The following is a 12,874-nucleotide window of genomic DNA, read 5'->3' on the forward strand; positions in this document are numbered from 1 at the left end:
AATAAAAAAAAATGTATGGCGTCGTCCCGCGGCGTAGTGTTGTGTACAATTGCCACAGCTGCCACCTGCACCTGACAAGTGGTAAGAGCCACCTGCTACGGCTTGCAAGTGGCAAAATGGGAGAGGGACATCCCCCTCACCATTTGTGGGGAGATTCCGGAAGGTGGATGCCACAAGAACAATAAAGTTACTAAAATTGATGACTAATAATCACGAATGACTCGGCAAAAAATTTGTATGACTCTGCAAAGTTAAGCAAAGAAATACATGACAAAAAGTATGTGAGGAAATGTGAAGAGACGGTAAAAAGTAGAAGAGAAGCAATTAAAAGCAAGGAGAACACCTAACCTCTAACTCTTTGGCGTCGCATAATGATAATTAGGTGCCCCCGTAACATTTTTTTTCTTTCCCAGTGATATAAGGTACGCACACGCTCTGGTACAGCCTCATGAGGCGTACGACTTGTAAGTTATGCAGTCCTTTGTTGTAAGACGTGCTTGCGGCGTTTACGGGGTCGCAGGAGGCGCCTGTAGTATTAAGATAAACGATAGATAGGAGGCCTGCTTCGAAGAGAGGGAATGTTTGCACGCGCAGTAAAATGAGAAAAAGTGAGAGGGCAACGTCTGGCCGTTGGTGGGAGCGCAACCTTCCAGTCTCCACCTCAAGCGCGGGTCTACCCATTGTATTTTATGGAAGATAAATATGTAGCCACGACGGCTGAAAACCATCGCAGTCGTAGCTTACTGTGCCACCACTGAACCGGGCAAGGCAACCGAATGAACACAGGTACGGATGCACGAATTTTTGCGTGGTTCATAGCCATATTCATACTCAGTGCTAGCAAGTGCACATTTGTCATGTCCCTGAAATAAGATCGAACAGTATGGTTAAGCCGATAATGCAAAAAAAAAATGTTTAGATAAATTGTTGACATGCCAGATATTGTCCAAATCTACTCGTCGTCTCCCCTAACCATGTACGTTGTATTTATTGCTGCAGTACAGATGAGGCAGTGGTCCGTACTGTCCGCGAATGTTCGCAGTGGTCTTGCTAATCGGCTATAATGATCCACTATTCGTGCAACATACTCTTGCGAGCGGAAATTGCAGTTCAGTCGCCCATTTCCCCAGCATGACTGCATATCTTTTTAAGATTATATGTACCAATAACCGGACTGGAAGCACACACACGCTGAAAAGGTAATTCTCCATGGAAGAGATGGCGCTGAAAGTGCTCTCAATTAATTCATCCTTTTCATATCATATTCAGGTCAGGGGTCCGTTGCTGACAGGGTTATAGTGCAAGCGATCAAACCATGCAAAAAAATGCGAATAAAAAAAGCGAGACATCTACTTCGCAAATCGTCTCGCTAGCTAGCAGTTTTACGAGGCGGGGTCTCGTTGACGATAAATTTTTCTTTGAACAATCAAGTTCAAAAAATGCATAATTTTAAATGGGACCGCCGTTCCAAGAATGACCGAGAAATCCGCGCCTTAATCCTGTGCAATCGAGTATTTGTATCATGCCTAGCTTCTGTATTTCGCTGCCTCTGTCTGCTTCCATGATAGTGTTGAAGCCTCGACGCATGTACGCTAGAACGCAGTTTTTTTCTGAGCACTAGAAGCCTGCATACTTTCTGTGTTCGGTGAAGCCGTGCTTGTGGTTTCTTATACGCCAAATCTGAAAATAATGCTATAGCTAGTATCGCAAACTGAAAAAGAAAACGGCGCGAACAAGGTGTAATCCTGCTGTTGCTATCTTCGAAGATACTGCCACATTATCTCTTTGTCGTCAGGCTCTCGTCTGCGCGATAAGCGCCAGCATTTAGTGAGCCCTCCGTGCATTCGGTCGCGGAGCATAGATGTTTTCGGTCCTCGCGTGGTCAGGCAAGCACAAGCTGAACTTTTAAATTGTTTTCGAGTATGCCAGCATGGTTAACTCAAAATGTCGGTCAGAACTGATTTTCCTTACAGTTCAGTGCATTATGCCGCGAACACGGGCACCAATATTTAAATGGAAACCTTGTCCCAGGTGTATTTTTTGCTGGAGTATAGTTGGAAATGGTGTTCTCCAGCTAAAAGTGGAAATTTTCCAGCTGGACTCGATTTCCAATTCCATAGTACAACACAAAGTGACATTTTTCAGCTGGAAGCAGAACACGTTCCAAATGGGGTTGAATCGGTTGAATGATTTCTAGTTAGCAGGGCTTGATTTCCTTTCCGCTAATCCACCTGGAAACAGAATTTTTTTCCAAAGTCTGGCCCTAAGTTTATACGGTACAGAGGTTTGTGCATAGCTTGTTTCATTGCATGAGAACTTCACGAAGATGCTTTCGTGTGCTTTGCACAGCAACGCGTCCTCTTCGCCTTACTGTTACCACATGCATGTGGTATTATAGCCACCCGGGAAGAAAACAGACTCGAGGAAGGTTTTCACGCACTGATACTATCAGCTGCCCGCAGGACATGTCAACTGGCGGAAGTCATACATGCAGAGTCATTGATACAGCGCATCGGTGCTGTGTATAATAAGTGCAGACGGACAGAAGGTCGCGGGATGCGAATTCGCGGGAAAAAAAAAAAATTATTGCGGCGCAGTCAGGCAAAATAGGTCAATGAAATACATAGAAGCATGAGGAGGCATTCGTGCTCCATTTGCTAGAATTAAGAGTATCATCTGATTGGCTAACGAGGCAACGCAGAAATAATTTTTTCCCCATATGAATCTGACTCTCGCAAACTTCCGTTCATGACTGTATACTTATGAGTTGCGTACAAATGGTCTGAACGAATGAATAAATATGACGGTCAAGCGCCGGTTCTGTTGCATTTGTTTTCGTAACAGCTTCACGGTAGCTATAACAAATTCTTGCAGACAACTGCAAATGAGTCGGCTAGTTAGACAACTTCCAGTAACTGATTCACGGCGTCTACCTCGTGCATCGTTACAAGCGTTCCCCTGTGAGACAGCTCCGCTGCCATATACGCATCGCCAAGAAGAATACACCCCTCAAATTCGTGCACACACGGTACTCGATATTAGCCTTCGTCTTCATCGTGCATCTGGCGAAGCCCATTGCGCAAGAAGAGCCACTCGTTCGCTTTTTTGGCATTTCCATCCAACTCGTGAGATTAGTCGGCCTTGCGCCCACCACGTCTCCGGTGCACGGAACGTGCCGCGTTCTCCCTTTCAGGATGGGCCTGGTAGTGCTACAGACAGAGGCTTTCAGTCGTGGCAGTTGTGAAAGCTCGCACTTGTCCCGTACTTCAAAACTCAACAACAAAAATTATCTCAAGAATTGAGTTTACAAGAAGTACTTTGATTTGGGCTAGTTGGTTCATATCGCCCGTCCTGTTGTGTTCGTGCCTCTTTGTCTTTGTCGTTTTAGCGCCGTCCTAACTTCTTTCAAGAAATGAGTTTACAAGTTGTCGCGCCACCTATGTATTTAGAAAAAAGCTATTTTTGCGTTTAACAAAACAAAATTGCGGTATTTTATCTAGGAATCAAACCTATACATGACACAAGCTTCGCTAATTTTCAAAAATTGATGGCGGGCAATTAATGACATTTATGCCAGAGTTTCGCAGCTAATACGCTTGAAGAACTCTGCCCAGCAGCGGCCGTGCGCGCGAACGGCCGTGCAGAGGCGGCGCCAGCGCTTCTCGGCTGCGGGAAGGGCAATTGCACGCGCGATTAGCGCCGGTCACGACGACGGCGACCGCCGATAAGACGACGTCTTGGCACTGCGGCCTCGCAGACGGCGAATAATGCGGCGGCGCGTGGGCATCGTGGGCTTCGGCCAGCTGGGCCAGTTCTTGGCCGCCGAAGTGCAGCGGCGGCCGGAGACGCTCGAGCTCGCCTTCGTGTGGAGCCGGGGCCGTGTTCTGCACGGCCTGCCGCCGCACCTGGTGCTAGAGGACCTGGCGCAGGCGGCCAGTCGGCGACCGGACCTTGTGGTGGAAGTGGCCCACCCGTCGCTGGTGCGGCTCCACGGCGAGCAGCTGCTGCGCCACTGCGACCTTCTGGTGGGCTCGCCGACGGCCTTCGCCGAGCCGGACACCGAGGGGCGGCTGCGGGCGGCGGCCACCCGACACGGGCTGTTTGTGCCGTGCGGCGCGCTCTGGGGTTTGCACGACATCCGGGCGCTGGCGGACCGCGGCCAGTTGGTCGAGCTGACGGTCACCATGACCAAGCACCCGTCGGCGCTCCGGCTGGCGGACGCTGAGATGCGGGTCCGCTGCGACCGCGCAGCCGCCGCGGGAGGAGCTGCCGTCACGCTCTACGACGGTAGGTCTCGGCCAGTGAGTCGGAGCTGGAAACATTATTCCAAGGATCTATGCTGCATTCTGCACACGAGGCCATAGCTGGCACGTGGTCCGTTCTTATCTGTGAAATTCTCAGACAGATACCGCGCGCGGAACCTTCTGTTCACCAAACCTGCTTTAACGTATCAGCTGACAAACCGGCTCGGATAAAATAACGTTCCTCGTAACATTCTCAGGAGCCATGGTCGGCCGCACATACCACGCGTAAATCGTGTAGCGTAAAGTTTTTATTGTAAATTAATCATTGGGAGATTGCAGACAATATGGAAATGGAAGCAAAACATTCGCGAATGCGTTGGCCGTTTGACCGAAATCGCTGCTACTCGCCACGACCCGGAGAGCGTTGCACGTGCCCCTGCACGCGCCAAATTCCCTGTTACACCGGTGCCACCATCGAATACAGCTTTTGTCGCTGCAGAACGCGTTTGGGTAATAATAAGGGTGTAACTGCATGACTGCTGCGCGTGTAGTTTCGGTTCTCTGGTTGTAAACTATCTGAAAAGGGTGTCGCTTTGAAATTGTTCCTGATGTCTTCCTGTGTGAATGTCATTGAGTCAAGACCATTTTTAGTGTACTGCGATGACGACGGCTGACCAGCGTAGCAAACTTTTATCAATTAGCGCAGATACACTTGACGGAAGACCGTGCAGAAGGCGCCCTCTTCACACGTCCGGTTCTTATACGCTGTTGTCGGCGAAGTACACCACGTCTGATTTATGCTACCCCAATGGGGGATAAAAGCTTAGCCATAAAAAAATTTAACATAGGGTAGCCGTCTGTACCGGCGTGAAAACATGATCGCCTTCCCTGTGACATTCTCCTTTCGTGGGTGCGCGTCTTCGGACATGCGCAAAAGAGTGAACGCCCTCGTGGCGCGTTTTCAGGGCCCGTCCGCGACCTGTGCCCGCTGGCGCCCAACAACGTGAACAGCATGGCGGCGGCCGCGATGGCCGCGCACACGCTGGGCTTCGACGGGGTGCGGGGTCGCCTGGTGGCCGACCCCGGCATGGCCGACTACCACAGCCTCGAGCTGGACTTGGTGGGGCCCAGCGAGCCGGACGGGAGGACCTTCCGCGTGCGCACGCTGCGCATGAACCCAGCCGACCGGGCCGCCGTCACGGCCAGCGCCACCTACGGCGCCTTCCTCGGGAGTATGCTCGGTGGGTGTGCCTGCACTTGCTCTACTGGGTTGTTCACAAGCCAACAGTTTAATGATTCACGCTTCATTTGGTTACGTTCCCGATCACGTGACCTTCGGGCTGTGGCTGTGGTAACGGGCCTATATTCATCACGTGACTGTACTTAAATGAACCCCTTCTTTGTTTTCGCGCGTGGTTATCTGTTACAGCTATCTTCCTGAGCAGTGTGAAAAAAATTATATTACCACCGGGGTACACATGAGTAAATTATTTCAAATGGGGGAGCGAATATAAAATACATCAATAAATAACCAGGACGAACATGAGAAGAAATCTGTGGAGTGGGTCACCCTGGTCGCCGTCAGCCATGGGTTGATGGACATTTAACACCGAATCGTCCGCGCGTGCTTTGTGACGAAATAAAGTATGTGAATCCATTCATGCGCAACAGGCATGCCAGTTTGAACTCCTCGTGAAATCAAAGACTTATATCAACAACAAACTGGCGTTAAACAATCGTACCAAATTTTCACAGATGTTCCCCATTAACAAGTTATAAAATGGCGTTACGCAGTGGTAGCGAAAATTCTGTACAGAATGTCTGACGACCGCTCTCTCTTTTCTTCGAAAGTAGATGATTTATCTGCCGACGACGACTTTCAGTGTTAAGAATGGACATCCTGTTTTCGCAGAGGCCGCCAAAGGACACGGGCCGGGGCTGCACTTTTGCTGAGGCTGGAACACGCCGGACTGAGACCACTCAATAAAGAGACTGTGTTGTCGTTGCTGGTGCTCATGTGCCTTTCTATGTATCTATAGGTCAAGCGCTGGCCACAGATACTGACGACGAGAGGGAAATAACTAAGCGAATATATACTAGTCAAGTTGGTCTATCATGCAGTCTGTACCAAGTAGTAAATGCTTACCGTGTCTCTAAAAATCAAACTTAGTGTAGTTAGATCTTACGCGAAGATAAACAAGAGTCTTAAATTGGGGACAGCGAAGCGAGCCATCACCATCCTGACTACACCCACTGCAGGGCAAAGGCCACTCCCGTGTCTCTCCAATTAACCCTGTCCTTTGCAAGCTGCAGCCACCGTATCCCCCCAAGCTTCTTAATCTCGTCCGCCCACCTAACTTTCTGCCGCCCCCTGCTGCACTTGCCTTCTCTTGGAATCCAGCAGACAAAAAGGAGGTGATTAAATTCTAGATTAAATAAAGAAGCGGAAATGGACGCGTAATGCGAACAGTTAACGGATGCTCTTAGAGTGCAGACCGGCTCTGCGATAGTGAACTCTGAGAACTCGCGGTGGCCACAACTGGCGAGGGAGAAGCTGCGGCGAACGCAGTTAACCGGGCTGCTGCTGATGATGACGGCGTGTGATCGGCGCCGACGAAGAAGGAGCGCGGGCATGCGGCATGCCGGGCTGGCCGCCGCAGCAGCCGCCGCCGTGTGGCTGGCCGCAGCGCTGCCCAACGAGGAGGACGTGAGGGCCCTGCTGCCGGGTGTCCCATGCGACGAGTGGGACGCGGCCAGCGGCACCTGCTACTTCCGACGACAGGTAATGGTAGTACATGGCATGGACTTAATTGCAGTCGGCACCCCCGGTAATGGTAACCGCTGAGCGAGTACATGGCACGGACTTATAATTACCGTCGGCACCCCCTCCCGCATGGTGAAGTCAAACTGATTTTGACGAAATGAAAGGCGCAGTAACTGCCTTACTTCTCGGTGGACCCCTCAACCGTGCCGTGAGTACGGTGGGAGTGAAAGACGAAAGAGAGAAAGAGGTGCCGTCGTAGGAGGCCCCGGAATTTCGACTATGCTTAGGGATATCTCCTGACATCGCACAGTAGACGGACGCCTTTGCGTTTTGCCTGCATCAAAACGCGGCTTCGTGGCCGGGTTCGAACCTATAGGTACTCCGGCTCATTAGCTGAGCGCCCTAACCACCGAGTCACCGCTGCGTTTGGTATGGTGGGAGTCCTCGAAGATATGTTGCCATGAGGACATATGCAGGCGTGCCACAGCTGGCTAGAAGGTCCTATGATCCGCACATCAGTAAAGTAATCCAGCGGCGATACTGCTCAACGACCATACAGACTATAACTTTCTATAAAAGACTAACTTTTGATGTTGAGGTGAGGTTTGAGACGCGTACGACAGTGCAAGCGCGAAGCAACACGTGTCGGGTACAGCCGAGGCAGTAGTGCAGTCCAGTTCCACTCGACCGGCGTTTGCCTCACTGATGAACGTCGTGGTACGTATATGTATACTCGGAACAGACAAGAAAAAAAGTCAGCGTGACACAGTTAACTCCCCTGCGTCTCTTGTTTGCAGTTTAATTACTACGCGAAATCCACGATGGTTGGCTTCGTGGCATGGGATCCGCGGCAACGTCACGCGAAACCGCCGGTCACATGGTTGCCATTGTCTTATGGATAGAAAGAGCGCCGCAGCAGTGTGGGCAACGTGTATGACAGAGTGGGATGTTCGTGAAAATAAAACGTAACAAAGAAATACTGCAACTGTACAAATTCTCACGAGAGTGCACGCGGCCGGGAACTTCGCATAAGCTACAGGAGATGGTAGGAGTCTCCCACAGTGCAGTGCCAAATAATGATGGCGCCTTCAGACTGTCGCATACTTAGGTCCTACGATATTTTTATCAACGGGCCTCGTCACCGCAGGTGGGCGACACGGTGACCCTGTGGCTACGGAGCTCCGGAAGCGGCGTCGGGCGCGTGTCGTGGCGGCGGCGCTACCGCGCACTCGACGCCTCTCGGGGCGACGCCGTGGTCGAGCTGCGTCCGGAGACGGCGCCCTGGAACGTGGCAATGGGGGCAGGGGAGCTGCGCATCTCGCCCATCACGGACTCGGACCTGGAGCCCAACAGCTGGGAGGCGACGGCCGGCTCGCTGGGCAACCTCAGCTTCCGCCTCGAGCTGTTGCCCGTCGACTTGGGCCCCGTGTTCCGCGGAGACCAGCTCACCGTCAACCTGGAGCACTTCCTCACGCTGCCGCTAGAGTCGCTGCACTTCCGTTGGGATTGGGACTACCAGCCACTGGCCACCAACATGAGGGTAAACGGACTACCGCGCCCTTTTTTATTACTACGAAATCATTACTAGTTAGGCGAAAACACCAGTCAAACAGACGAGGGACAAGAGGAGGAATTCACAACGCAACTGTTTGACTGGTTTTTCTGCCCATGCATCAACTGGCCCAGATTTCAACTCTCTCGCAAATCATCAGGCCATTTCGAAACAAGCCGGCGGCATGTGTGTGCACTCGCAGATGGTACAGAAAATACCAACGATGACAAGAAAAATAGGGTGACGTCACCAAGAGGCCGTGTGACACACACAGCAAGCTGAGGACCGATACTTCAGACACTCCTATACATGTCGTTCTATACATATTCGTCGCTGGCCGACTTCCAGTGGCGCGTTTTCTCGACATTCGTACCAAAATTGTGATGCAACCGTTTGTCGTGTCGTTCCAGGTGGTGTCATACTACTTCCCGTTGCATGTAGCTTACATACGTGCTAGTCAAGTTGGAGGGATTCGACAGGGAGTCGAACCGACGACATATGCACCTTCAACTGTATGCCCTCCCAGACTTTCGTATCAAAATTGTGATGCAAACTCGGCCAACTTCCTCGCTGTGCAGCGAGGAGGTTGGCCTCAGTGCAGCGCGCGATGCAGTAACCTCCAAGCCGCAGCAAGACTGATATTTTAAAATAATGAATTCGTTGTCAATGTATGGCAAACATCAAACACTTCAAAGAACATGACCCAGTGCTTACTCGCCCGAGAAAAGTGTGTCCTTTCTTTCCTCCATTTTCTCCCTTAATTATGCCAATAATGGAAAGGTGAACCCACTTTTTAGTGGAAAGCTCAAAAGCGCTTCTCCGTATGTAGACACTGTATGACTTGCTAAATATATCATTGCCCGGTTATCTTCACCATGTACGGAAATGCGCAGACTGCAAAGAAAACAAGCGGTAAGGACGCATAGTTTGGTTACAAAAAGCACTATATATCGATGGAAGATGCCGCGGCTACCAACGTCTTTTCCTTCCTTTGTTATTTTTATTAATTAAGAGTCACTAATATAATAATGGCTAGACGACATGGCATCAATACAGAACAAAACTTACTGGACAATTACCTCTACATTACGCGAGATTCAGCGAGAGCTGTTTGGGATGGTTCATACATGTCTATTTATTATATGTGTATTTTGGGAGTGCACGTGACGTCACTATGTTGTCACTCGGAATTCACTACTACCGGACCACTCAGCGTGGCGCCTTACAGTGACTGCAGACGTGACGCTACTTTATGTTGACCAAACAGCGCGGCGTCGGCCAGGGACGCCGACGCCGCAGAACTAGGGAACGTGCCCCTACCATCTGTGGCTGTAAAAGAAAAATGCACGTCTACAAATCCCGGCGCCAGTTGAGCATATGTATACACTGCAGTCTCGGTTCCGTCGGCAGGTAAGCCGCTCCGGCCGGTCCCTGCGAATAACGGGCCTGCGTCGAAGCCAGGGTGGCCTGCTCGCTTGCTCTGTGTACTCGTCGACGGGCCTGCTCGTGGCGCGGCGCCGCTTCAGGCTCCGGGAGCCCATCGAGGAACCGCTGCCCGAGCTGCAGAGTCCCTTCCAGCTGCAAGGCCGCGTCAAGCGTCATGCCGATCGGCCACCGGACAGCAGCGACAGCCGTCTGCTGGCCCCGTGCTCGAGACACACCCAGTGCGGACTACACGCGTCGTGCCGCTCGCGCTACTGCGTCTGTGGAGCTGGCTACTTGGGCAACGGGCTGTTCTGCTGGGAGGCTGCCGCCGCCGCGTCAGCGGATGGCGGCTAGCGACCCCACCGGAGAGTCGCGTCAGCCGCGTCGCCATCGACGTCGCTGAGCAGCCCGGTTTTGATTTGATCCGAGCCAATCCGGATCTGAATCCGAAAGCGCTCTCGCATGGTGGGTGAGGTGCGGTGTGTACTGAGCTTTGCACGGTATTATTTGTGATTCTCAAGTAGAACCCTAGCTGCGTCTCTGTTGAGGCGTAAAGCCGCTGAAAGACTGTCAGCGCGCAAGTGGGAACTTATCAGATGAATGCGTAGCAAGGGATCTCGGGAACAGACTGCGCTGGGAGTGCGCGCACCACTGAGGCATACTATTACTGAGGTTTACACAGTGGGAACTGGCCACTGCTTGTCTGTAACACGTCTGGTTCTTATTTCGTTTCATCGCAGCGACCTCAAGTACTACGGGCGCTGAGGCATCTAGCCCAGGTTTTCACACTGTAGCCGTCGCCCTATCTTCTTGGCTATGTTGAGCTGCGCCTCCATGCTGCCGCTCGCCCGGTACGGCGCCCAGCGCGCCTTCAGGTGAGGTTCGAGGGTTCGCGTCCCTTTGTCGCCCTCTAGTAGTCTCACACGTGGGTGTTTCTTCAGCACGAGCCCGGTGGCGCTGCACCTGCGGCTGCGGTCGCGCCTCCGAGTCGTGGACAACAGCGCGCTAGGCCGCCAGGCCATGATGGACGGAAAGCCTCCCAAGATCATCCACGTCTACAACAGGACTAGGATCGCCACCATCGGTGACAAGGTGAACCCTTCGAACAGACCTCTGCCTTATGGGCGATACACACTGCGGTGGCGGAATGGCGGCCGGCTGCTGAAATCCCAGCCACGACGGCCGCGGTTTCGATTAACGCGAAACGCAAAAGCGCCTGCGTACCGAGATTTCGGTGTATGTTATACAAAGTAGTGCTCAGAATGCAGTTGATAGTACTTTAGCTGCGTCACTGACGCGCCGCTAGAGTCGGGTACATCAGGTACCACTCAAGAAGTGGCAAATGCCCCTCAAAGGAGAGGGGCAATGGGATGGACCGATTTTCATGACGTCGCGGTTAATCCCCTGTCGCGCTTTTAAAGGGGCATTTTCCGCTTCGTTCTTATGTTACGCGGTTAAAGCAACAACAAAATACATACGGCTCACGCGAGAATACAACCGGGTCCGTCCGTAGATTTTTTAAGTCTTCTTTTTTGGGTAGAGCACAGGCCCATAAACGTCAATTTGCAGTAAATGTCAGTGTGGCTTGTTGTGGTGCCGCATCATCTTGCGAAAGCATTTGCAGTGTCAGAAAAAAAAAACTGCTTAAAATTTATACCGCATGTTCATGTCAGTACATAGGTATGGTTTCTATTTGACGTTTACTCGATAAAACTAGCATCACTGAATCAGCTTCGATAGCCAGTAAAATCATAGATGTTCACAGGTTCATCTTAAATTGCTTGGTACTGCTTCAAAGTGCAGCATGCTTCTTGTTGCATTTTTCTGGTCCTGGATTCCTAAACTTCTGCGAAAACACGTTGTCGGCTGCCATTTCTTTAGCAGCAGTAAGTGCAGAGTAAGGAAAGAAAATTAACAATTGTTTTTAGAACACAGTTGTGGCTCATTCAAACAAAGTCTGCTATGGTGAAGCGAGCGAGCAACACTGCGTGAAGTTCTGAATTTAGAGGGTTATTATGCAAGTCCATTGTGTTGAGCCCAATCCTCCCAGGTTGAGTATATTTCAGCGTAGGGAGTAGTTGCTCATTAGTTCATCCATCCGAGAGGCGCAGGGCTACGAAGGAAGATAAAGGTAGGTCACAGTCCCTGTGCGTTGCGACCCACCGGCAGGTCACAGACAAAACCAGTTTCTTTGAGCCACCAGTAGATGGTGATAGTGACCTTGCATGTGTGCTATTACGTAGTGGCCTCTTTGAAACTTACTGAGCTATCTAACGGTTTCATCATGTAACTTAGGTACTCGTGGCCACGCAGCTTGCATATGCAACATAATCCACCAGTGAGATACGATACGGTGAACGATCTGGTCGCTTTCTCCGACTGTGCAGGTGCTTCTGGCTATCCTGGGCCAGAAGAAGCAGGGCTTTGTGGTAGGCTGCAAGCACATGAAGCAGAAGCCCCTGGTGCCCCGTTATGACACCAACAACGTAGTTCTGCTGGACGACAATGGCAACCCACTAGGCACCCGCATCCTGAGCCCCCTTCCATCCCTGCTGCGTGGTGACAAGCAGCGATTCTCCAAGATCCTGGCCATCAGCTCACGATTTGTCTGAGCGGGACATCCATCGCAGGCTCCCCACAGATGTGGCTATGCATATTTGGCAGCCCTGTGCCATCCTAGTGCTCGGGCACAGAATCAAGCTCTCACAGCCATTGGTTGGCAGCCATTCATCACTGCATGTCTGTTCCCCCGCCACCACCAGAAGTGCACTTGGCAAGTGTAAACTTTCAAATTCCCAAAGGGAGTATGAAGAAAGCACTGTGCACTGATAGCTAGCGTCAAGTGATAATAAAATGTTTGTTACAGTTTTACGAGTAGTTCCTTAACTA

General features: G+C 51.3%; 3 protein-coding genes across 6 annotated transcripts; all 3 read left to right on the plus strand.

Moving 5' to 3' along the window:
• Nucleotides 1-627: 627 nt before the first annotated feature.
• Nucleotides 628-6,249, plus strand: LOC144105732 (aspartate dehydrogenase domain-containing protein-like). Its single transcript, XM_077638837.1, has 4 exons — nucleotides 628-786; nucleotides 3,758-4,287; nucleotides 5,210-5,485; nucleotides 6,157-6,249. The coding sequence occupies exons 2-4, from the start codon at nucleotides 3,768-3,770 to the stop codon at nucleotides 6,195-6,197; spliced, it is 837 nt and encodes a 278-aa protein (XP_077494963.1). The 5' UTR covers nucleotides 628-786; nucleotides 3,758-3,767; the 3' UTR covers nucleotides 6,198-6,249.
• Nucleotides 6,250-6,876: 627 nt separating this feature from the next.
• LOC144104837 (uncharacterized) lies at nucleotides 6,877-10,941 on the plus strand. Of its 4 annotated transcripts, none has more exons than XM_077638048.1 (5): nucleotides 6,877-7,026; nucleotides 8,156-8,548; nucleotides 9,971-10,464; nucleotides 10,726-10,860; nucleotides 10,927-10,941. In XM_077638048.1, the coding sequence occupies exons 1-3, from the start codon at nucleotides 6,877-6,879 to the stop codon at nucleotides 10,337-10,339; spliced, it is 912 nt and encodes a 303-aa protein (XP_077494174.1). In that variant the 3' UTR covers nucleotides 10,340-10,464; nucleotides 10,726-10,860; nucleotides 10,927-10,941. The 4 variants fall into 4 exon arrangements, with proteins under 4 accessions (XP_077494174.1, XP_077494175.1, XP_077494177.1 ...); XM_077638049.1 differs by having other exon boundaries at nucleotides 9,971-10,459; XM_077638051.1 differs by having other exon boundaries at nucleotides 9,971-10,454.
• Nucleotides 10,820-12,597, plus strand: mRpL14 (mitochondrial ribosomal protein L14). Its single transcript, XM_077636435.1, has 3 exons — nucleotides 10,820-10,860; nucleotides 10,927-11,077; nucleotides 12,373-12,597. Exons 1-3 carry the CDS (start codon nucleotides 10,820-10,822, stop codon nucleotides 12,595-12,597), a joined length of 417 nt encoding a protein of 138 aa, XP_077492561.1.
• The last annotated feature ends 277 nt before the right edge of the window (nucleotides 12,598-12,874 follow it).

This window comes from Amblyomma americanum, chromosome 9 (assembly GCF_052857255.1).
Source record: "Amblyomma americanum isolate KBUSLIRL-KWMA chromosome 9, ASM5285725v1, whole genome shotgun sequence".
In the NCBI taxonomy this organism is placed as follows: domain Eukaryota; kingdom Metazoa; phylum Arthropoda; class Arachnida; order Ixodida; family Ixodidae; genus Amblyomma; species Amblyomma americanum.

What these genes read in the sequence shown, in the direction of transcription:
- LOC144105732 (XM_077638837.1), top strand. Translation starts at nt 3,768, where the DNA reads ATGCGGCGGCGCGTGGGCATCGTGGGCTTCGGCCAGCTGGGCCAGTTC. An exon ending in TGCCGTCACGCTCTACGACG is followed by an intron (nt 4,288 to 5,209) that starts GTAGGTCTCGGC and finishes GCGCGTTTTCAG; the next exon opens with GGCCCGTCCGCGACCTGTGC. An exon ending in CTTCCTCGGGAGTATGCTCG is followed by an intron (nt 5,486 to 6,156) that starts GTGGGTGTGCCT and finishes CTGTTTTCGCAG; the next exon opens with AGGCCGCCAAAGGACACGGG.
- mRpL14 (XM_077636435.1), top strand. Translation starts at nt 10,820, where the DNA reads ATGCTGCCGCTCGCCCGGTACGGCGCCCAGCGCGCCTTCAG. An exon ending in GGCGCCCAGCGCGCCTTCAG is followed by an intron (nt 10,861 to 10,926) that starts GTGAGGTTCGAG and finishes GTGTTTCTTCAG; the next exon opens with CACGAGCCCGGTGGCGCTGC. An exon ending in TCGCCACCATCGGTGACAAG is followed by an intron (nt 11,078 to 12,372) that starts GTGAACCCTTCG and finishes CCGACTGTGCAG; the next exon opens with GTGCTTCTGGCTATCCTGGG.
- LOC144104837 (XM_077638048.1), top strand. Translation starts at nt 6,877, where the DNA reads ATGCGGCATGCCGGGCTGGCCGCCGCAGCAGCCGCCGCCGTGTGGCTG. An exon ending in CCTGCTACTTCCGACGACAG is followed by an intron (nt 7,027 to 8,155) that starts GTAATGGTAGTA and finishes TCGTCACCGCAG; the next exon opens with GTGGGCGACACGGTGACCCT. An exon ending in CACTGGCCACCAACATGAGG is followed by an intron (nt 8,549 to 9,970) that starts GTAAACGGACTA and finishes TTCCGTCGGCAG; the next exon opens with GTAAGCCGCTCCGGCCGGTC.